A 24,034-nucleotide genomic window follows, 5' to 3' on the forward strand; every position below is an offset into this window, starting at 1 on the left:
CCCATCACTTATTATTTTTAATTCCCAGGCCAGGCCTTTCCTCCGAACTCCATATTTCTAACCACATCCTTGACATTTGCTCCCAACGTCACAAATGAGTCGAAGCTCAGTAACATCCAGACTGAACTCAGACTCTTTCCCAAACACCGTCTTCCCTTCAAAGTCACGGCTGAGACCTTCTTTCAACATCTCCATCCGCGGCACAGCCCTCACCTAGGTATTTGAGCCCAGGACTCACTCTTGTACCTCCTTCTTCCTCATTCCCCACACCAGCACATCACTTACGTACTTTCAACTATTCCAGTAGCCTCCCATTTCCCAGAGAGGGTACCGGCATCTCATCCAACCAGCACTGGCTGGGCTCCGCCAGCCCTTCTAACTTCGTTACAGACCTCCTAGCCTTGTTCTGGACTGCTGTGTCCAGCTGTTTTGCCCATTTTTAAGATGCTCCTGGGTGATCTTTGTTGTGCCCCACTCCCCTCCCCCACCAGAGTTTCCCCCCAAATTAATTCCTTTCCACTGCTTGGGTCCTCTGTCATGTTACACCCTTAAGGAAGCTCTCTTTGAGCGCTCAGATCAGGAAAATTGCCCCCCTTTAAATGTTTTTATAGTACCATTAACCTCTTAGTGAAATACTTATCAAGGTCATAATTTCACAGTTATTTGCTTGACGGAAAATGAAATGAATCAGGGAACTGCCCTCTCTGTTCTCCCCGTGCACCTCTGTTTGGCCAGTACAAAGGGCTCCCTTAAAGTGTTTGATGAAGGAGTGAATTGAAATCAATTAAATGGGCAATTTACTTCTGAGGGGTGATACTGACGGGAAATGAGCAAGAAAGACCTTTCTGGGTCTTCATTCGGGCGCTAGTTACACAGGTGTGTGTATATGCTAATAACACGTGAGTTGACGTACGCTTTTGGCCACTGGACTTATGAACGGTTGTAAACAGAAAACTGAACAAAATACATGAAACAATATAGACCCTGAAAAAAAATATGTGAAATAATTCAGGCATTGGACTGTAGGCAGCGAAGGCAGACAGATCAGGGGAACCCTGTGATTTTCCTGCTGTTCAATCCAAAGACACTTTCTGGCTCCAGGCTGGGAAACCCAAGCCAAGGCTGGCGTGCCGACTGAGCCCAGGGGACAGGGATGAGAGTTTGGGAAAGCTCAGGCAGGAAAGTGAGGGTTAGGTTTGGTATAAAAGCTAAGTGCTCGGCTCTGCATGCATAATGAGACATTCCACAAGGATGGTCCTGATGGAACAGGAAAACCCCAAACTGCCATAAAGATGTAGGCAGTGTGGAGATTCCTCAGGAAATTAAAAATAGATCTTCCCTATGACCCTGCAATTGCACTGCTGGGTATTTACCCCAAAGATACAGATGTGAAAAGTGAAAAGAAGGGCCATCTGTACCCCAATGTTTATAGCAGCAATGGCCACGGTCGCCAAACTGTGGAAAGAACCAAGATGCCCTTCAACGGATGAATGGATAAGGAAGATGTGGTCCATATACACTATGGAGTATTATGCCTCCATCAGAAAGGACGAATACCCAACTTTTGTAGCAACACGGACAGGACTGGAAGAGATTATGCTGAGTGAAATAAGTCAAACAGAGAAAGTCAAGTATCATATGGTTTCACTTATTGGTGGAGCATAACAAATAATATAGAGGACAAGGGTAGATGGAGAGGAGAAGGGAGTTGAGGGAAATTGGAAGGGGAGGTGAACCATGAGAGACTATGGACTCTGAAAAACAACCTGAGGGTTTTGAAGGGGCGGGGTGGGAGGGTGGGGGAACCAGGTGGTGGGTATTAGGGAGGGCACAGATTGCATGGAGCACTGGGTGTGGTGAAAAAACAATGAATACTGTTACGCTGAAAATAAATAAAAAATTTAATTAAAAAAAAAAAAAGATGTAGGCAGAACTCCCAGAGTTCACGTAGCTGGGGAGGTTCTGATCGGACTGAGCTAGGGGACCTCCAGGAACAGGCGTTCAGGAGGGACCCCACAAGAGGCACATCTTGACGTTAGGGCTGCACTGCCCTAGACACCTTAACAACATTGTATCTGAAATAGGACACTTTATCAGGAAGAGGTGATAAGCTCCTGGACAGGATTAAGAAAAAAGTTCTGTGAATACATTAGGTGGCTTCTAAAACCAGTGTCACCACAGTAGAATCCAGACCAGAACAATTGTAAGGGAAAATTTAAGTGGTAGAAGGAAAGATCAGGAAGCTTGACCAGACAGCAACAGGAGCTGTGCCCAAACGTAAGAGAACAGACGGGAGAAATGACAGAAGCCCAGGGATCTGCGAGCCGGAAGCAAGTGGTCTCACAGGTGGGTAGCTGGAGTCCTGGGCAAGGAGCGGGTGGGAGAGACAAAGTCGGGAAGAAGTAATGGCCAGAAATATTTGCGTCACTTACTCTATGTAAACTACGATACAATAAAGTGATTCAGCCCTGACATTTCTTCCCGCAGGCTGTACCCTCAGACCTTAATTCTCAGTCTGTCTAGACGGCTCTCCATCCCTCCCCTCCTGACCAGCAGCTGCTTTCCACCCTGCCCACGCCAGCTCCCACGCCGCGGAGTCTTCCAGATGCCACGGAAGGTCGGGCCCTCCCTTCGCAGACACCTGGAGCAAACCACAACGATCTACCTCGTCACGTGTCCGTCTCCCCCAGCGCCCAGGCTGCACCTTGTGTGGTTTCCTCCGGGGCAGGGACTCTCCTCCGGGAGAGATGGGGACCGAGGAACAATAAAGGGAAGACGAAGATGGGGGAGGAGGTGGGAGGGCAGTGGGAGGCAGGCAGGGAACCCCAAGGGCCGAGCTCAGATCAACCGGCCCACACCCAGGCCTTTTTGTAAAAAGGCCTCCGGTCGGTGCAACAGGTTGGCCTCCTGAAGTGCGGAGTTTCCCAAGCGTGCTAATTGTCAGGAGAACCTGTGTTCTCATTAAAATGCACATTCCCAGGCCCCGCCTAGAGCCACTGAGCCAGACTTTCCAGAGAACGGCGAGCCGACGTAAGAACGAGGGGGAGTTGGGGGTTTCTTCTTTGCGCCACCGCTGTCTGGGGCCCCAGAGAGCAGCTCCCCGAGAGGATTCCCCAGCTCTGAGTGCCTCAGGCCATGGCGAAAGCAAAGACCTGTTTCTCCCCAATTCCCAAGACCAACCCCGCCACCGCAGCGACCGGGAGTGGGTCCTCTGGGTCCATCCAAGGTCCCAGCCGAGGAGATGGAACCCCAGCCCAAGTCTCCGTCCTCCTCCACAGACCTTCTCCCGCCGCGCCTGGGCTCCCCTGGGCTCTTCTCTTCCTGGCTACGAGTTCTGCCTGCCTCACGCATCTCTATGCTTCTGCCCCATTTCTGGTTTATACAGATCTTCATGCCACTCTTTAAGTCTGGCTACATCTTTATACTTTTCTCTTTTTATACATATAACTATTATTACATATTAATATTTTACTATATAATCAATACAATTATATATTAATATAATATACTAATATAATTAATTAATATAGAATATTGATTGTTATTAATATTAATTAAATACATTAATATAATTAACCAATATTATATACTAGTGAATATAATCAATATATAACATTAATTATAATATATAATATGTAATTATATATTATATATAATTAATTAATATTACAATATGCTATAAAACAATTATATGGTTAATATACTATATTACTATGATTGATTAATAAAGAATAATGTAATTGATATATAATATATGTATTATATAATATATTTAATATTTAACTAATATATTTAATATACATTTTTTCAATTTCACTTATTCTTGCTCTAATTGTGGAGCACATTGGATACGTCCCGGCTGGACTTGCGATGTCGTCTTAACCAGAAGCTATTGTCCAGAAGCTCCCCAAGAGGGACCCAACAATGCCCAGTGTGGACGTGAGCACCTGTCTTAGCGGGGAGGGCTCCCTGCATTGTTTTGCTGCAACACTGCTCATTCCTTAGCCTGCCCACAGGGGCCACGTGACTTCTAGGATCTGAGCCAAGCTGAGGGTGGAGACAGGGAAGGGGGTAGATCCAGACAGACCCTCCGGCCCTGAGGAATTTTGTCTGGGTGATCCTTTGTTTTCTGTTGGTTTTGGCAAAGAGGCCACTATTTCAACATTACGGGGCACGTGGGCTTCCTGCTCCAGAACGGATCTTCATCCTGGAGGAACCCTTCCCCAGCCCAGTCTTGGAGTCTGAGATTCCTTTGTTCACGTCGCACCGAGGGAAAGAGCAGACCGAAGGTTACCTGCGCGGGGAGGGCGCTCAGCCTTCAGAGAAGCCCCCTCAGGTGCCTTCCTCCCCACTCTGGATGCCTTTACAGCGGCCAACACTGATGTGCTCCGGTGCCCAGCAAGGGCTTAGCAGGTTCACACGCACCATGTCATGTAATCCCCTGTGAGTAGTCTATGAGATGTACAGGATGGTCCCCGATTCACAGAGAGGACAACTCCGGATTGGGCACAATGAAGAGGCTTGCCTCATGTCACAAACCCAACACATGGAGGAGTTCAGATTTGAACTTGAACTGGGCCTCCCGCCAGCCTCCCACCACTTGAGGCCCCCAGCAAAGTCCCTGGAATGAAAGACCACCACCCCAGACCACATGGCACCCTGAGTTTGAGCCTTGAGCCAACAAAGGTCTTGGTGGCCACTGTCTTGCCTGCTTTCTTCCCTCTTTAACCAAACAGAACAGGCTTCAGGCTCAGGTCTGGGTGGAGCTGAATCACCAGGTTGTTTGTGTCATGTGTATTTTTAGTTATTTCCTACCCGTGGCCTGTTTTCTGGTTTTCTATTGATGGTTGTGATATTAACTTTTCTGTTTGAACAAATTTTTTTCAATATAAATTGATTCAAAGATCCCTCTTGAGTACCTAAGGGCACAAAAGCCACAATATCAACAGTGGTTTGGGAATGAAAGAAATCTGGGGAATTGCATGGACATAGAGAGCATGTTTCCCACCGAGAAGGGAGCCCTGGCCTCACACTCTTACTGTCACGCCTGAGCACTGCCCTGACCCACCTGGGCCTGAACGGGAGGAAGCCGGCCATCGGTCCCTAAACTCTCACCTGGCCCCTTGCCGGGCACACAGGAGATGCTTAATAAGTCTTTGTTGGCCAAATGAATGCATGGAAAAGGAACAGGTAGATGAAACTTTGCAGCAGATACTATCATTTTCAAGTGTGGTCTAAGATAAAAGGGCTTTTGGAGATCAACCAGGGCAATCCCATCACTGCACAGGTGGGCGGCAAAAGGCCCTGGAAGAAGGTGTTTGCCGAAATCACATAGTCAGCATCTGGGCAAAGCAGGGTCAGGAACTAGGGCTTCCTGTCATTATCCTCATCAGCGCACCAGCTTGTCGCCTCCAGTGTGTGCTCGCATGAATGACCTCAGCCTGGGCAGACGGGAAACCAGCTTCCTGACATCCCGCATGCATTTGGAAAGCCGCCTGCTCGGGAGCTGCACCGAGGCTTCCTGCATTATGTGGAAGGTCGAGCTGGATCATATCCAAGGGGTCCTGCCTTGGGGTTCTGACGTTGGCTGCGGCTAATCCTCCTATCATTAAGGACACTCGTGGTGGGCATCTTAGGGGCCAGAAGGCTCCCGAAGCTGATTACGCAACAGAGGCGGTGGAGAGCAGAATCACAAAATCTACCGTCTCAGCAGTGAGTGTCACCTTCTCAGCGAGGCCAAGCTGACCGCCACCAACACCTCCAGCCACCCTTAACCTGCATTATTTAATGTCCTAACGCCTTTGTTAACCCTGTGCTGTATTGGATACCTCTGTCTACTGGCTGGGAACTTCTGCAAAGAGCAAGGAGCTTTGTTGGTTTACTCACCGACGTGTTTCAACCCCACCGTGACCCAGAGTGGACACTCAGCCAATATTTGCTAGACAGGTGGATGGACAAATGAAAGCTAAAATGCTCAGGGGACTTGCATTTAGTCTCAGATCTGTGGATCTCCAGCCGTGGGAATTTGGGCAAATTATGTGGTCTTTCCTGAGCCTCAGTTTTCTCATCAGTAGAGAGGAAGGGTCCCACTAACCCGGCAGGTCATTGGGAAAACCTATGCAGTACGAGTCCTGTGGGAGCTGGATAGGAAGGGCTGCTTACTTCAAAGGCAAAACCCATGTACTCATTTATTCTTTCGTGAGGTCAGTCAGTCCACAACAGGGGGCCTGTGACGGCTTCTTAGAAGAGGCAGGAGTCTATCATTCTGGAAGCAGGAGTACCACTCCGAAAGAAGCCAGCGAGCGTGGCAGAGAATGGGGAACAGGGAGAGCGGCCGGGCAGGGTAGGGTGGAAGTGATGTGAGCAGGTGCAGGGAGGTGGTGATGCAGAGCTTGAGCTCGGCAGAACCCCAGGAGGGGGCTGGCCACGTCTGGAGCCAGGGTGACCTCTGTGGTAGTTTTTCTTTTCAGCAAACACACTCTGAGCATGCTCTCTGCGGCCCGGCCTGGGAAGTGGGGCTGGGGGACCCTCCATCTGCAGCCAGAGGGACACTTACAATGCACAAGTGTGTCTGAGTTATCCTCCAATGAAATACCAGTGACAGCTCACCATAGTTCTTCGGTTAAAGGCCAGCATTTTCCCCGTGGCCCCCAACACCCCAGCTCACCTCTCCAGCCTCCCTGCCCACCTCCTCCTTAACTTTTTTTTGTGCTGTTCACATTAATCTCATTTTAGTTTCTCGTCCCTGCCAACTTCCCACCCCAGGACCTTTGCACATGTTGGTAGTCTTTCTCTGCTACTACTCCGAGTTCTTCCCCTCTTTTTTTTTTTTTCCTCCCCCAGGATAGAATTTATTTCTGAAGTACAGAATGAATATATGGCTGTAAAGGTAGGAAATCACATAAAAAATATTTAAAATTGTGCAGTGGTCGTTTTTAGAATAAAGCCGGTTAAAGGGAAGATCAGTCAAGTGCTAGAGCTGGTGAAAGACCAGCCAGCATTTTTTAGATTGCGAACTACGCTGGGACAAACATACCTGCGTGCAGGTTTAATTCATAGTGCCAGCTCAAGAACAGATAAGCTCCCAGCAGTCAGAGCTCTCTCAGCCTTATTGAAGCCCCCAGCATGGGTCAGACCCCCATTCTGTACCCTCAAAGACCCCCATGGCTATCTCTCATCATGCTCCCTGGAGCTTGTGAACAGAAATGCCAGGATGTGCCGATGTGACTCACAGCTGTTTCTCCCACTAGATATTAAAGATATTAATGTCATGAAGGCAGAAGCGAGGTCTGTTTGGATCAGCAACCAGTGCACGGATTGCCGCCCCATAAATTATTGTTTAATGCAGGATCGATCGCAGCTGACGTAGGGGTGGAGGGGAAATTCAGACCCAGGAGACATGGAGGTGAGCGCTTTATTAAAGGGCTGCTTGGAAGATGCCAGAAAGGTAGGGGAGATCTCATAAAGATGTCCTAATGGATGGGGCATTAAAGGATGAGCAGGATGAGAGAAACCCCAGTAGAGGGGACAGCACAGGCAAGTGCCTGGATCACTGTTTTTTAGAAAAGAGCTGGTCGTCTCTGAGATGTGAGTGAGCACGACGGAAGACCGTAGCAGCAGCTCTCCATGGAACGCCGGCTACGTGCCGGGCGTGGCATCTATGCCACACCGTGGAACCCTCAGAGTTCCTCAGCCCCACGACGTAGGTATGACTACCCCCTTTCAATAAATGTGGTTCAGAGGAGTCAAATGACATGTCCAAGTCCCCCAGCTACTCAGTGGCTGACTGGACTGTCCCATGTCCCCGGTGGATAATGCTGCACACCTGAGCGGACCACTGAACATTTCCGTGTGTGTCAGGTGTCTGCCCACCCCCATCCCTGCTCCCCAAGGCTGGTGCAGTGTCCCAACCCTCTCTGTCCCCCTCCCTCTCAAAGAGGGGTGCTTACTCTTGTGTTCCCCCTTCTGAGTCCTTACCGCACTGTAACTAGCCTTCTCTGCCAGCCTCTGTGGGGGGCTGGGTCTCCAGGACCCTGGGCTGCCCAGGATGGAAGGGGGGTGCCTATTGAATACACACATGCCAAAAGGGCCTGGGGGGCCTCTCGTATCTGGGAGAGGAGCTCAGGAAGGACCAGCTGGGCCTCCAAGTCCATGTAAAACCTTCCCTGCCTGAACCCAATAGAGGAGTGTTTGCAGCGTGTGTCTAACCATGAGGCCCTAGGACAGTCACCTCATTGCCCTGCGTGTAGATCGGTCACGTGGATGTCCATTCTGGCCACACACCAGGGAGCTGTGACCAGAGCACAAAAGGCACAGTGGTGAGCTGTGAGTTGCTAGGCACCCCCAGGGTGACAGCTGATGCCGGCTCAGGCTTCGTAGTGCCACGCCAGTCAGGATCCCCTCCTCTCAAACACTTGGAAGGCACGAATTCACAGCGGGAAGCAAAGCAATCCACCGCTGGAAAGGAGGGCTCCCGCCGTCATTATCTAGGTGCCCCCTAGTGGTCATGGGCGGACCCTGCAGGGACAGGCTTTCCAGGGCGGGGGCAGGGAGCCCATTCACTCTTCAGCTGAGCTTGCTAAGAGGTCCGAACCCCAGACTCGTCCTGGGGGGCTCTGGAATCAGGCAATGAGTCCTAGCTGCTGCTACTCCGGGCTCCATCCCTCTAATGCCAGACCAGCCCCACCACCGCTTTGCCCTCCGACTGGATGCCTGGCTGAGCCCTGAACTCCCAGGGGACCCTGTGGGGGACATGACTTTGTAGCTCACATAATAAAGACCCAAGGCTAAGGGCTCACCACGCGGAACTAGCAGCGCTAGTTTCTGCAGAGCCCCAGAGGGGAGTATCCCTGTCCTCATTTCAGGAAACAGGCTCGGAGGAGCTGGTGTCTTTCCCAAAGACCCTTTGTTATTAAGATTTGAACCCAGGTCTCTCTCACTCTAAAGCCCAGGTACTTGCCTTGTCTCATAGCTTCCCCGAATTATCCACCAACAGCCAGCAGAACTGAGGGAGTGTTTATTAAATCATAAAGCCCCCTTTCCTCCTCTCTGGGGAGAGAAGATCACAGCCAGCCAAGTGGGTGGGGGTGGGGCATCTAAGCCCAGAGAAACTGGACCCCGCAGAGAGGGGGTTGAGGGAGGACAGGGGTGGGGATTGGGGCACACAGGAGCCCCCAGAACCAGGAGCACTGCCTGTTCAGATGGTGGTCTTGGGAGTTCATGAAGGTGTGGGGTGAGATTAGAAGGTCCTGGGATCCCGATTTCAGGCAGATGAAACATTTTCAGCCCCGGGCTGCCTCTGGGGCCTGCAGCGAGCTGAAACACCGCCTTATTGCCCAGTAGGGTTAACAATCTTTCCCAAGAAGATGATGGTGGACACGACGCTATCCCTAATACACACCAGAAAGGGTCTGTTCAGCTTGACGGAGACCGGTGTCTCCATGGGCAGCGTCTGGGCTCCGGAGCCAGCCGCCCCCTCTGTGCCCTTCTCGTCCATCTTCAGCACCGCCTCGTGCACCGCCTGCGGGAATCAGGATTGAGGTCAGGGTCGCCAAGCCACTCTGGGCCACGCACACTGAGAGACCCCGAGAGGGAGAGGCCTCAGCTAGGGTGGCCCAAAGTGGTAACCTGGCTGGTGCTGGCTGCCCCAGGCTCCTGGATCTTCTGCTGCATTGCCGGAAGGGTGCAGGACAAGCAGATGCAGTGTGAGGGGAGCCATGAGGCTGGGGGAGCATCGGCTGCAGCAGGGAGGATGGAGTGGGGGTCGCTGTCCTTCCGTGAATGACAGGGAAGTGCTGAGAGGTATAATGGCAGAAAGGGTCTGCAGAAAGCTAGCTAGACAGAAGGGACAGGGTGATGTCCCCACCAGGAAGCCCCCTGTCCTGCACACACTCCTCTTAGCTTCCTGGGGGATGACGAGGAAGGGACCAAATTTGGGGGGGGGCGCAGCGGGCATCAGAGGTGATTGAGACCCCAGATGCACCCCAGGGCACCCACATGTGGGACGTGGAGCTCCACCCTGCTTATCTGCTCATACTGACTCATTTCATTCCATTCTACAAAATCCTAGCAGTTTTACTACTGGGCAGACAGCAGCCGTCGACACACGGAATCACAGCCATGGGCATGTAGAAACTTCGGAAAAGAGATGAGCCACGGAACTGAGTAAAGCCCCCAGGAAAGGGGGAGTTGGCTCTGACTATCTATGGAAGGTCTAAGTGAAAAGGAAGACAATTCTGTCTCTTCCTCTTGCTTCTTCCCTCCAGCCGTGCTGCTCCCCCTGCTGGAAGATACTCCCCACACCTGTCTCTGCTCCTTGCAATCTCCCCACCCGCAACGCCCTTCTATTCTAAAAGTAGGGTTGCCAGATGAAATGGGGGATGGACCGTTAAATTTCAATTTCAGATAAATGATGAATATCTTCAGTGTAAGTCTCTTCTAGGCAATATTTTGGACTAAAGAAATTGGTCCCTTATCTGAAATGTGAATTTAACGGAGTGTCCTGTATTATATCTGCTCAGCCTGGGGACCACCCCCCGCCCCTGGTCCTCTCTGCCCCTAGCAGGCAGGCGCTCTGCCTTGCTGGAACCACAGGGCCATGGCTTGTTCGTCTCTTGGTCAGGCACATGTTTTCAGCTTACTCCCAACCAGCCCGTGAAGCCTTTTGGAGAGGCCCTGGGTCAGACCTAGACCGGCTTTCGGCCTGATAAATGTGCCAGGCCTGGATCACTGGTTTGTTGCCCAGAACTGACCTCTAAAATAGAACTAGGAACTTGATATTTCTAACTTTAAAGACTGGAAACATGGGGCTTGGGGAAGCAACATGATTGTCCCAGGATGACAAGGTTGGTCAGGGACAGAGCTGGATCAGTGCCCGGCCTGACCAGCGGTACAAGACCCGGCTGGTTCAGCTGCTGGGACAGTGGCTCCGGCCCAGGCTTGTGCGAAGGCTCCATGTGTGTGTGTGTGTTGGGGGGGGGCATCCAGGCCAGGCAGGCTTACCTCACCCACTTTCAGGCTCCGATGAGGGGCGATCCGGGTGAGATCACCATGCTCCTCAAAGATTTTGGTGATACCCAGGTGGGAGAGTGTCCTCTTCAGATCATAGTTACCAGTGATGGAGAACCTGGGCAGGGACACGTCTACGACCCTGGGGAGATGGGAGGGACAGGTGAGAGGCAGGGTCTCCTTGGTTTCCCGGTCAGGCTGCAGGGGAGGTGATGAATGGGGCATTGGTCTTCCCAGCCCTGGAGGTCTCAGACCCTCTCTTTGTCCCCACAACAAGGAGGGGCTCTGACCCTGGAGCCCTGGCTTCAGAACACCTATGGTCTCTGAACTGTGTCCCTTCTTCCTAGCATCCCCACCCCAAAGACGTCACCCACAGAAACGCCCTCAAACCCCCACTGTTTCGGGGCCCCTGTGGCTGCAGATATGGAGATGTCATCCCCCTGACAGTCCTGGCCTTGGCCAAGCCCTGAGCCTGTCCTGACCCAGCAGGCTGGATGCCGGAGACACCAAGGACCTGGGAGCTGAAGCCAGGGAAACTGAGCTCAAACTCATTCTGACTCTCACGAGCTCTGTGACCTGGAGCAAAAGATCTCATCTCCCTAAGCCACTTGGGGAGATGATGGCACTAAGCCCAGCAGAAGGGGCCATGAGAGTGTGAAGCAAATGCACATGGGCGCTCAGGAGTCCCTGACCAGCAGGCGTTTCTCCTTCTGTCCTTGAGTTAACGGCTTCGTATCTTCTGTGGGTGAGACCCAATGGGCCTCCCCGACTGGGGGCTGGGATCGGCAGTCTTGGGACACCTGTGGGCCCTGCGTTCCTGTCCCTCTGGCCCTGAGCCCTGTTTCTTCTTGCCTACGCAGGACCTCGCCCCTGCCTGCATTCCTTTCTGTTCTGCACCATCCATCACAAATGGTGTCTGCCTGATCACCTTTAGGAACAGACCATGTTCTCTGATAACTGATATCCTACAAAACAAGAGCAAACACATCTCCACTGGCCCCGAGTCAACTCTCCAGCTTCCAGCCCATTCCTTTTCTTCCTTTCATAGAAGAAAGGAGTTGTCTCTGCCAGCGATCTCCACTTCCTCCCATGACGGCCAAAGCCCACTCCACTTGGGTCTTTGCCCTCAACCTTCTACTTTCCAGGGTCACGGCTGAGCTCTGCTCACTTGACCCAAGAGACAGTTCTCAGGGAAAGGATCCCCTTTTTCCACCTTGAAGCATTCCAGCCGAAGTCTTCCTTCTTCTCTTCACTGGCCACTCCTTCGCTCACCCTTTCCAGAACCATCTCCTCGTGTACCTGTACTGTCTGTGATGGTCCAAGCCTCATGCCTCGGTCCTCTTCTCTTCTGTCTTTCCTCCCACCAGAGGAAACTCATACAGTGTCATGGCTTGAAATACCGGCCATCGGCCCAATGACTCCCAGACTTACCTTTCCACTCATTCGTTCCTTCAACAAATTAAGTGCCTCCTCTGTACAAATCAGATACTTAGATGCATGTGTGAACAGGAGAGGCAAAACCTGTGCCCTTGGGTGGGTGCTCTAGCGGGGAAGACAGACAAGAAGGTCTGTACGATGAGAAGCATCCCATAATCATCGATGCATAAACTGGGAGTCTGTGTATAAGCAGACAGTGCATGCAGTGGAGAAAAATACAGATCAGCTTTGGGGAATCAGCAATGCTGGGGCACAGGGAAGATTTGAGAAGCTCTGAAGGAGGCAAAGACATCAGGCAAGCTGGGTCATTTCTTCTCAGTGAAACGAGCTGCCAAGGAGACTGGCAGTTTCCAGCCTTTGCCCTAAGTTTCCGAGTTCAAAGAAGTATCTTGGGGAATGAGGGTTATGGAAGGTGAAGGAAGAGTGGGATCTACGCCCTCCACCCCCAGTATATCCAGAAGGCCTGGCTTCATGTCATGTGGGCTCCATAAGGTCACATTTCCTTTAGCATTCAAATTATGATGGCTTGAGACCCTACAGTTGGATTGGGGGACTCAGCATCCTCATCTCCAAGTTATTCCTGCCAATTTCCTATGGGGTACAGTTCTGGGGCTAGCAAGAGGGGCTTCACGTTGCCTGTGTCAAGTCTCTCTGCAGCCCTCGGGGCCGAGCTACCGCCAGACTGGGTTTGTAGTGGGGAGGATCAGGGGATGACCTCCCATTTAACCTGCTGCTTCTCCCCATTCCCCCAGCACAACGACTTTATCTGAAGCATTCGGAAATGGAATTTCTCTTTTATGGAGCTTTTGGGTCAATTGAGATATCCAAGATGTGTTCTGCTGTTCCTCTGAGGGTGTGTTTTGTACGGCAGAGCACCCACGGCGGCCCAGCCCCATCCTAGCGTCCAATCTACCTCCCCTATAACCCTCCCCGACTCCCGACAGTGTGTCAGCCAGGGTGGAGGCTCTCGGCAAAGACCTGTTGGGTGGAGAACAGGGGTGAGGGCGAGGTGGAAGAGAGAGAGTGCAGAGGAGAGAGGAGGTCACCCTGACACTGCTCCTACCCAAGTTGACACTGCCAAGTCCCCAGCCCTAACCCTTCTCAAGACAATCGACTGGTAAGCAAGTGCCTAAGAGGAATTTTGTTGGCTCATCTTAAATGTTTCACTTAAAATATTGATTCATTTTCGTCCTTCAACTATTAAAATATTTAAAATATTGATTTACTTTCGTCCTTCAACTATTATTAGTACAACTTATTTGGGACACACTTTGCTGGTTTTGTTGTGACATTAGAGTTGAAACATGATTCCGTGTACAATAAACAACTGCCTCTGACAGCCTGTGTTTGTCCTTGTGGCTCCTCTCTGTCTGGGATTCCATCACTTCTCTTCCATCCGCATGCACCATGGTTCAGCCTTGAAGACTGAGCTCTGATGCTGTCTGTTCCTGGAGCTCCCTCCACTCCACTGAGCGCCGTGGTTCTGGTCTGTCCACTCCACTTTTGTGACACATGTGTCTCCCTCTAACAGCAAGTGCTTCACTATATGCCTGTGTCTTGTTTTCTGGTCTACCTCCTACCAAACTGCAAGTTCATCACGGAGCCCAGAATAGGACATGGTGATGGGGTCAGAGTTCAATAATTCTGAGCCAGAAGAAGCAAAAAGTGGAAGGGAAGGCAGGAAGAAGGAAGAAGCTGCCTATGCCGGGCACCCTCCTACCTTCGCGAGACTAATTTCTTCCATCTGTCAAGAGTGTCCCTCTTGAAAGCCGCCTCCACGTTCTTCATTTTGCCCTCATCAGGAAGGATGAAGGTGGCAGTGATGGTGCCCTGGTAGGGCATTTCCAGGATGGTGCAGGACAGCTGTTTATCATAGCCTGTCTCATACATGCCCCCATGAAACATCATGGGCACTTTCACTCGCTCGTTTCCATCCAGAATGAAGTCTTCCTCTTTCGTTGCTTTGGGATCAAATTCCTGCTGCCACCTGGCTTAGGATTGAAGAAGGACAAAGTGGCATGAGTGTCCTGAAAGGGAAGAGCTGACTGGGCCCAGCTAACCACTGGTCTCTATACACATGGATTCAAGGAGGGCATTTGGATACTCTGGGATGTGAGGGCAGATCTCCAGGAATCCTTGCTCTTTGTGCCATGCCCTGGAAACTCCTGGTAAGATGGTCATGGGTCTGATTGTCAGCTCCCAAAGAAGCCACAACCAGGATAGCTAAACTGAGAGGGGACCCGTGGACCAACTGAAGCCCAGGTGCTCCTGAGGCTGAGCGAGACTGTGGACTAGGTTCCAGCAGAGGGACCTGGGTGATACTTAGTGGGAGTTATTTGGGTCTGGTGTGAGTGAAAAACACTCTATTCTAAAGTCAGTCCTGGAGTAGCTGCTCTCATGTAAGAATGAGAAAACCAATGGAACAGGCTGCCCTTGGGAACCCGCTGAAGAGCAGCAAACACTCAAGGCTGTTTAGACTCTTCCTTTTTGACCTTGAGAACTCTTTGATGCCATTGGACATAAACTCTGACCTGGATCTTTTCACACCTGCCAACCTCAGAGACCCCAGTAGGGGGACTCGAGGGCCAAGTCCCTGAACTCAACTCTGGTTTCACTATTCTAGAAGGATGACTTTAGTTGAGTGTCTTAACCTCTCTGGACTTCAGTGTCCTTGTCTGAAGAATGAAGATTTTGGTGGGTACTTCATAGGCTTTGTGGCTGAGTGGGAAAGGCAGCACAGCTTACTGATCTTGTACAGTGAGTGTTGAGTGGATGCTAGTCATCAACAGCATCACTGTTGCCATTGCTTTTACAATCTAGGTGATGCAGCGACTTTGGAAAATTCCAGGTTCTCCTCTCTCCCTCTGCTCTTTTCCTCTATGTCATCAGTCTCACTGGATTTGGGGAAAGCTGAACTTCCATATTCAGGACCATGTCCCTGACAGCCCAGCGGTGATCTTGTGGGACCTGAGGGCTTTGGGCCTCTGATTCTCACCCATGCTGGCCAAACTTTCTGTGTGCATGGGGCAGGAGAGTGGGTGTGTGTGGTCGGGCGGAGGGGGAGGAATGAAGCTTGGATTTGGGAATATTTTTCCATCTCCTTTTTTAGTCTCACACCCGCAGACCTGGGGTATCTATGGAACTTGACAAGACCAATGCATCCACCAAAGTGAACATCATCACCATCACCAACACCATCACCATCCTGGGTGTCTACTTGGAGAAACATAAAGTGCACAGCCTGTGGGTCAAGAGAAGTGAGTTCTAGTCCTGGCTTTGTAACTCTAAGTCTCTCCATGTTACAATTTCCTCATTTAAGAAATGTGAAAAGAATGTCACTCCAACCTCTACAACCAGTGCTGTGTTAGGATAATCAGTAATAATGAAAATGTACATATGAAGAATAATGGAGACTTCTCCAAATTCATTTCTCATGAATTTTTACTTTGAGTCCCAACAACTGTCCTGTGAGTTACATATAAAGGCATTCATTTTACATGGGACAGGTAGGGTTCTGAAAGATTAATTATATATGAATTCAAGGTCACAGAGCAAGCCTATGGCCAGCCAGATCTTTAATCCAAGTCTACTAGAAATCCTGTTCTTTCCATACCAATATGCCCCAAGCCTTACCTCGAAAGAAAATACAATTCGTAAGAAGCATCACAGTGCCAGGGGCTATATTCTTGATCAGGTTATTGATTTTCCCCTGGGTTTTCTGACTGACATAGTCATTGATCCGCTTCCGAGTGTCTCCCAAGTTCTGGAAGTTGGTGGGGACAGTGTCTGCATTGTACAGGTTCTTGACCTCTGTCAGAAACTGCTTCTGTGGCTGCAGCTTCTGGTCAATGAACAAGGTGTTTTTAAGATTCAGATCGAGGTCCTTGCTCCCCTGGTTCATCCTGTCAATGAGGTAATGAAAGCCCTCATGGAGGTCTCTCTCTGGCATATTCCTGAAGCTGAAGCCCCTCTTGATCTCATCCAGGGTTGAGTCCTGGGCACCCAAAGACAGCATGGAGAAGGCTGCGGAGATGCTCAAGGGGGAGAAGAAGATGTTCTTGTTGGGGCTATTGGAGGCCAGCTTCCTATAAAGGTTGCAACTGAAGTCTGTGTTTCGCTTTGTGAGTTCCTGGGCTGCCCTCCTTCCTTTCCATGACTGGATCTGGCTTGCAGGTCCACGATACTTAGGAGTGAAGTCAGACTTCAGGAGACCTTCCACAGTGAGAAGGCCAGCCAAAAATAGGCCCAGGCCCAGCATAGGGTTCATTTTCCTTAGAGATTGTCCTGTTGAGTAGTAGGCTTGAGGTTAGCAGAAAAAAAGAACAAAACCACCCCACTGCCCCATATTACCTACAAGGAAGACCAGATGAAAGCAGCAATACAGTGACTAGCATGTGATATGCATAGTGATTTCTAGATGCTTTGGCATCCATCTTAGCATTTATGCTTTGCAATCACCACGACAATTAGAAATGGCTGTCCCCATTTCATCAACGAGAGGGCTGAGTGTAGAAGATAGCTCTTGATTTTGTACTCCTCTCCCCTGTCTTATGGTAACAGCATCTCTGTTCCTTTGACCAACTGCTCCCTGCATTCCATTGGATCATAGTAAGAATACCCCATAGCATGGGCATGTGACTGGGGCTAGGCCACCAGAATACTCCATCCACTGCCACACTGATTGGTTAAGGAATGAGAGTGACCAGAATCAGATCAGTCAGAGTCTTTCCCTGAGAATGCACAGGACTCTTAACTCTAGAGTGTATGGCTTAATGATATAGTCCTAGAACCAAATGTGGTTATGGCTCCCATATACAGAAGGACAGAAGAGAGAGAAAGATGGAAAGAGAGAAACGGGGAGACAAACTTAATGACCTCTTTGGAATTCCTGGATCAAACTTTACCTGAAGCTCACACATTTCTGTTTCTCCAAGTTATTAGAATCCATACATTTGCCTTTTGGGGTTGGCTGGTTTGAGTTGGATTATTTCCTTACAACCAAAAGAATCCTGACTAATTTGTAAAAATAAAGCCCTTTGTACAGAGAGAACCCAGGTCTCTAATAAACCTCTTTCCCTACACATTTTCCAAGAAAGACAGGCAGTGTTGTAGAGAGGAAAAGCCAAATCCCTGGCTCTAGGATTGTTGTTCCTTTCGCCACTTCTCAGCTCAGCCTCTCCCAACAAGACTGATGTTTTTTGGGGGGGAAGGGGACAAAAGTTTCATTTTTTGTTTTCCCTTCATTTCTAGCCCTAAGGGTTTAGAGAGCTGCCAAAATTATGATATTCTAAAAAACCTGTTCATTTCTCTAGTTGGACATGGCACGGTCAATGATTTTTACAACAATTTCTGTGTCCAACGAAAGCAGATTTCTTTGCTTGATCCTTTGCTATCCCTATGTATTCTCCTATAATTTACGTGTCTGTTTACCTGCAATCCATGGGAAACAGTGCAATCTCAACAGTAAAGGCTGTTTGTGATTGTCTTAGATTGGGGTCCTGAGAAACAGAGCTCGCAGTGAGGATTCTAGCATTGCCTGTATGGGACAAGCGCCTCAGGAAGTGAGGGAAGCAGAACAGAAAGGGAAGGAACTGAGCAAGGCTGTGGCTCCACATAATGTGGAGAGTTGGCCTGATCTGCAGGAGAGGGCCCTGGAGCATCAGCCACAGAGCAGCATTGACCCTGTGAGACAAGGGCGCAGGCCTGTTGGACAGGGCTCAGGCGCTATGGTCAGCCGCCCAAGAGTCCAGGGCTGGGGTAGAACTTCTGGGGTCAATTAGCTCCTACCCAGCAAAGGCAGTTTTCTGGATTGGGGAGGGAAGCTGTGAGCTTTTAGCAACTAACCCTCACAACCCCGCCAGCTTGGGGGAAATGGGCCCACCACCAACAGGGTCCACGTAGCTAAATCCCTGGGGCCCGACATGGAGGAGGCTCTTTCCAGTTGACTGAATGAGAGGATGAACGAATACCAGCATGGGACCTACGCCTGGCTTGCCCCAAATCCCCAAGTTCTTTGTGCCCTCAAACCCTTTATGCCAGGTCCTGTGGACACAGCCCTCAGCACAGCGGACAGGGTCTGCAGAGACTCTGACCCAGGGTCTGAGAATTCTCGTGGATCCTACCTGTTGCTTCCATCTTCCTAATGGACCTTTATTTCTCTAGGGGCCTCGATCTTCTCAAACAGCCCATGTGGCTCAGGGCCAGGACCCCCGCCCCAGCTCCCAGAGGGTGGTCCAAGAGCTGGGCCCAGTCCAACTAGGTCATAGTGAGGTTCAGCCCTGAGAGCTATTCAGGGAGGGGCACATGACTTCAGTGTTCCAAGGAAGGTGAATTTCGGGGCTCTTTGCTGGCATATTGGGGTGCTTCCCTCTCTATTTCTCTGGATGTCCCAGGCAGGAAGGTGTGGGTACAGGCAGGGTTTTGCAGAGGAACTGGATCTGGGGCCACAGATTATGCGAACCCAGAGCACACGCGGCCCCTAGACTTCCGGCGGTGCTAGTGTGAATTACACAGTCAGCTACTGGAGGCCAAAATCATCCTAACAAATACATGTGCACATAAAAAAAATCCCAGGACTATCAGGCAGGGAGGACTCTGGGCTCTGATCCCACACACCTCTCTGCTGTGTCACACTGGAAAAGGACGCCCCCTCTCTGAGCTCAGGTGATCTCTCAGCACCTTCCACTCCTAATGACATAGATTCTAGCAAAAACTAAACATAGCTGGTGATGGACAAGAGCTCTGGGGGCTGTGTGAAGATAGGTTATAGAAGACGAGGTTTGTGAAGCCTCTGAGGATGTTTCAGGTAAAGGAAGAAAATTAAAAATGGAAAGGATTCGCTCTCACAGGTTACCGGGCTGGACTGTTTACAGAGTCGGCCTGGTTTAAAAATAGAAACGCCACTTGTTGGGATGAGCCCTGGGTGTTGTATGGAAGCGATGAATCACTAAATCTTACTCCTGAAACCAATACAACACTCTATCATAAATAGCTGGAATTTAAATAAAAATTTGGAAAAAAAGAAAGAAAAGTAGAAGCTTCTTGTATTCAGAGTAGATTGCTACCTGCACGGGAGCTAATTCCCAACACCCGGGAGTGGAGAAGTTAGCTACCTCCGTCGAGGAGCAGAGAGAACATTCCCAGCAGTGGGTTCCCCACCAGCTAGGTGAGACGCAAAGCCTTTGGACAACCTTCTGGGAGCGGTGTGTGGGTCTGGGCACAGGGCCAGAACTTGGAGCAGAGGAGGGAAGCTGCTAGAAGCTTTTGGCTGGCACACACACACACACACACACACACACACACATTTTATAGTGATGCCCCGTCAGTAAGTGTTTTCCACTTCTCCAAGTTTTTGGAACAAGAACTGATTATGGAATTAAAAGTCTGGATATTGGTTCTCTCCTGCTTGTGTGTCTGTGAGGTGGCCCAGAAGAAGTCTATTAAGCCTTCCCAGCCTCAGTGTCTTCATCTGCCCCACGGAGTTCCAATGGTCTAGCCTTTCTTCCCCCAAGCAGCCCACACTGGCCCCATTTCTGGGCCTCTCCACCCATCATCACAGGCTCTAAACTCAATTCAAACTTGTCAGATGTGTACCAGCCCCAGATGCCTGAGGAGGCTAACTTTTATTCTGCTCATTAAAATAGCTGAGCAACTGGTTATTTCCCAATAAATTGATAGGCTGCCCACGTTGAGCAATTCTTTGTTGGTTTTTAGTTTGGAGGGCACACGTGCACACGTGTGTGTGGTTGTGTGTGTGTGTGTGGTTGTGACCTTAATAAGATAAATAAACACAGTCAGGAAGAAAAAGAACAAGATAGAACCTGAGCCTGGTGGGGGCCACATGGGGCGGTAAAGCTACCACCTGCCTTACCACTCCTTTCTGACTCTCCTGCTCCCACATTCCCTTTCCATTTGGGGTATCAATTCCTTTCTCTTACAAACAGATGAAGTAGCATGGGTCCTCCTGAAGACAGATCCAAGCCGGGCGAGGAGCCCTCTGAGCGAGCAGCCCAGGTGCCCTGCGTCTGCCCTCGGAGGGGGTCCCCGGGGAGGAGCTCTGCTTTCACCTCCCATGCAGTCCCAATGGGCTTTGTAATGGGAGATTGAAGAGACGGAGGCGTGGGGAGAGAGGGATAGGATAGCGCTTTCAACAAGAATGCCAGGAGTCCGTTCGCCCTTACTCTCCCTCGTAGTTTGGAGAAACAAGAGCAGCAAACGGGGCACACGCGGGAATCAGAATCACTCCGTGCATGGCGTTTGGGGCTCGACGCTCCTGCTGGGCAGGGAAAAGCTTATGCAGTGTCCGCCCTCAAGTCAGTAAGACTAAAAAGCTTAGGTGCCCTGGACAAGCTCCCCTCCCTCGTGGCTGGATCCTTAATGAGTGACTGCCAGACACAGTGCCCCCTGCTCAGTGAGGGGTCTCTCCCTGCACAGGCTGGACAGCGGTGCCCTGCCCTGAGAAGCCCCAGGCCCTCTGAGAACTCAGTTTCCCTCCAGTCCTTTCCAGAGCTCTCCACGGAGGGCACAGCCCTTGCATAAACCCAGTGCCCACCCTTGGACTGTAGGGTCTGAGGCCTCTTCCTAAAGATGTACCTCGGCACCCCCAAAAGACTAGCACCGAAGCCCTGGGCTTGTGGACGCATCCCAGCTATGCATTGGGGTCCGCCTATTTTAAGGCATGGATATTGTTTTAAGGGGAGATCGCGCTAGACATATTAGACGTTATTTTTTTGAAACAGGTTTAGAACAAAGTGGTGGTAAGACATATCCTCCCTCCCCTACAGGACATGAGAGCAGAAGACCTGGGAACAAATTCCAATGGGGATTGCAATAGACTTCGTCTTCCTTTCTGGGAAACAAAGAGGGTGGGGCATGAGTCCATCGTCTTATCCCTACATTTGCCCTGGAGATTTCTGCCTTCATTCTTTTAAGAAATATTTGAAGCCTTCACGAGGGGCCCGCCCACAGCCTTTCCTGGAACCCACATCTGGAGCTCTCTCTCCTGAGAGGCAATGTCCCCAGCCAGACCCACAGACTTCTCCAAATCCTCGAGCACTTTCCAGGTCTTTATATGGCCCATTCCTCCTGCCTTCAGTGACCTCATTCCAGGATGAGGGAGTGCATGGTTTGGGAAGGCTGAGCCATTGTCAAATTTGGGGCCACTCATGCCATAAAGGGGGAAAGGAAGACCCAGCAGACAAGGGAGCTCTCTGAGGTCACAGTGCACATTGTGATGGATCAGAGTGGAAACCAGCTCAATTAAGGCAATTCTACAACAGCATGTGGGACTGGCTTCTCCGCCTTCCTTTCTCCCCCCAAATCATGAGTTGGTAGCTATAGCTTCTGTCCTTGGTGAGAAATAAAGACAAACAAACAGCTCATAGACAAGGCTGAGCATAGCTTGAGCCCCAGGGCAGGGGCAGACCTGAATGGGAAGGACCTCCTTTTTCTCCTGGGGCAACCCCCATTTCACTCCCACTAAGGATTTTCCTTTAGAAAAGCACTAGGGGGGCAACATCTGTGAAAATGAATCAGGGCTCACCAAAATGCCCAGCATACTCTTCAAGAGAGGGGTTTCCCTGATTTGGAGAGCCTCCAGAATTTCCTGCAAGACACCCACCCTGGCACTACGGGTTACCCTCCCGCAGCTTTGCATGGGTTAGACAAGAAAACCAACCAACCGACCGACAAGACCGGATACTCACAGTACATTCAGGAGAAATCCACTGAGCCAGCCAAATGGATCTGTTTTTCTTGCTTTATTATTTATACTTCCATAGCCTCTTGGTAAAGTAGACCAAAGGCCAATAAAATGAGCCGGCCTGAGTGGGCAGGTGATGGGGACTCTGGGAGCAATGGCCACACCACTTCCTCGGGGGCTTCTCCTCATCCCCGGAGGCAGCCCCGTGATATTTAGACCACGCCTGCTGGGCTGTGGCTTTTCTAATGAAGTCTATTTACATCTTTTGCAACGAGTGCATTTCCCAATCACTGTGGGTCTGGAACCTGGACTGTTCCACAGGTAGATTACTATTAAACAGCCAACCCAAACACCGCCGCTGTCATTGATGGGAAGAGGTTGATAGCTGGGGTTCTTGGGGGTCATTCCCATTCTCCCCCATTTCTTTCTTTTGCTATTTTTCCTGACCTCTACAACAATCAGTTCCATTACTTCAGCTGGCATGGGGTCCTTTCGGGGGGAAGAGAAACAATGAAATAGTTTCTGTTGGGGATAAGCAAGAATCCAACACTCACATCAAAGTTTGCAATCATTCAAGAAAATGACAAATTGCTTTCTGCCTGCTTGTTGCACTGGAGTAATGAGAGGATGGTTGGTTTTCCCCTCCTGACTCTTCCGTGTTTTCCAGTTTGGCTTTAAGGAACAGGTATTCCCTAAGAATGAACTTTTAAAAGATTTAAAATAAACTGAAATTCTTATCCTTCAACCCCTCTGATCCCAGGAGGGAAGAGTGAAAAGCCCAATGCACCTGCTTATTTTTTTTAAGGATTTTATTTTATTTTTTTTTATTTTAAGAGAGAGAAAGAGAGAGAGAGAGAGAGAGAGGGAGGGAGAGAGGAAGAGAGAGACAAAGATCGAGATCATGCAAGCAGGGGCAGAGGGCGAAGAAGAATCTCAAATACTCTCCACACTGAGCACGGAGCCCAACACAGGGCTCGATCTCACAACCCTGAGATCGCGACTTGAGCCGAAATCAAGAGTCAGACGCTCAGCCGACTGAGCTGCCCAGGCACCCCCACACCTGGTATTCTCTAATTCTAATGAGCAGAAAAATCATGCAAATATTCCTTCCCCGCTTGGTGACACTCCCTAATAGGTCCCACATGACCACAATACCAGGAGGGGTGGACAGTGTTTCTCTTTCTTCGGGATGCGACTTTTAGAAGAGACATGACTCGCATCCCCAAAGCCGTACAGAGAAGATGGCCCAGCGAAGCCTTCAGGAAAAGAGGGGGCCCTGGCTCTGTCCCAGGCCTGGGTCAGCCACATCCTGATCCACTCACAGAGCAGACCCCACAGGCCATGGAGATGTGGGGGATCCCGAGCTGCCAGGATTAGGAAGAGGCCCTGCAGGAGGCCGGGAGCTCCACCTTCCCTCTGCCAGGGAGGCCTGCATTTGGGCCAGATCCCCTGAGTGACTGGCCAAGGCGGGAGGCCTCACTGTCGGGCTCTGTTCACTGAGGGGAGCGGGGAGGGGTGTGGGAATGTGGCCATGGGGGCAGGAGGGGCGGAGTCGAGGGCCGTGGTCTCATCACGGTGGAGGCTGCGACGCAGCCGGGCAGACGCTGACCTAGAATCTGGGGCTGTGCCCTGGTTTGGGAGGGAAGAACCCTGCTTGGTAATGACAGGGCGACACCCGTGTGAGTCTGCGGCTCACACCCACTGGCCTGCCACAGACCCACTCTGCCCCAGGCCAGACTCCCATGGGAGACGCACGGGTGAGGCCGGGGAGGGACCACAGGTGGGGCCAGACGGGTTGGTTGCTGAACAATATGGGACTACGCTGGGAAGGCCTCAGTTCAGACCAGTAGGCCACAGTGGAGGGGAACCCCCAAGGGAGGCCAGGCCCTG

At 50.7% G+C, this 24,034-nt stretch overlaps 1 protein-coding gene across 1 annotated transcript; it reads right to left on the reverse strand.

Annotated features, from left to right (window-relative positions):
• Positions 1–9,001: 9,001 nt before the first annotated feature.
• SERPINA12 (serpin family A member 12) lies at positions 9,002–22,339 on the reverse strand. Its single transcript, XM_080808975.1, has 5 exons — positions 22,149–22,339; positions 16,078–16,728; positions 14,165–14,435; positions 11,002–11,149; positions 9,002–9,520 (listed from the first exon to the last, which is right to left on the reverse strand). The coding sequence occupies exons 2-5, from the start codon at positions 16,709–16,711 to the stop codon at positions 9,329–9,331; spliced, it is 1,245 nt and encodes a 414-aa protein (XP_080665101.1). The 5' UTR covers positions 16,712–16,728; positions 22,149–22,339; the 3' UTR covers positions 9,002–9,328.
• Positions 22,340–24,034: the final 1,695 nt, after the last annotated feature.

The sequence above is a fragment of the Martes martes genome, assembly GCF_963455335.1.
Source record: "Martes martes genome assembly, chromosome: 7".
Classification (NCBI taxonomy): domain Eukaryota; kingdom Metazoa; phylum Chordata; class Mammalia; order Carnivora; family Mustelidae; genus Martes; species Martes martes.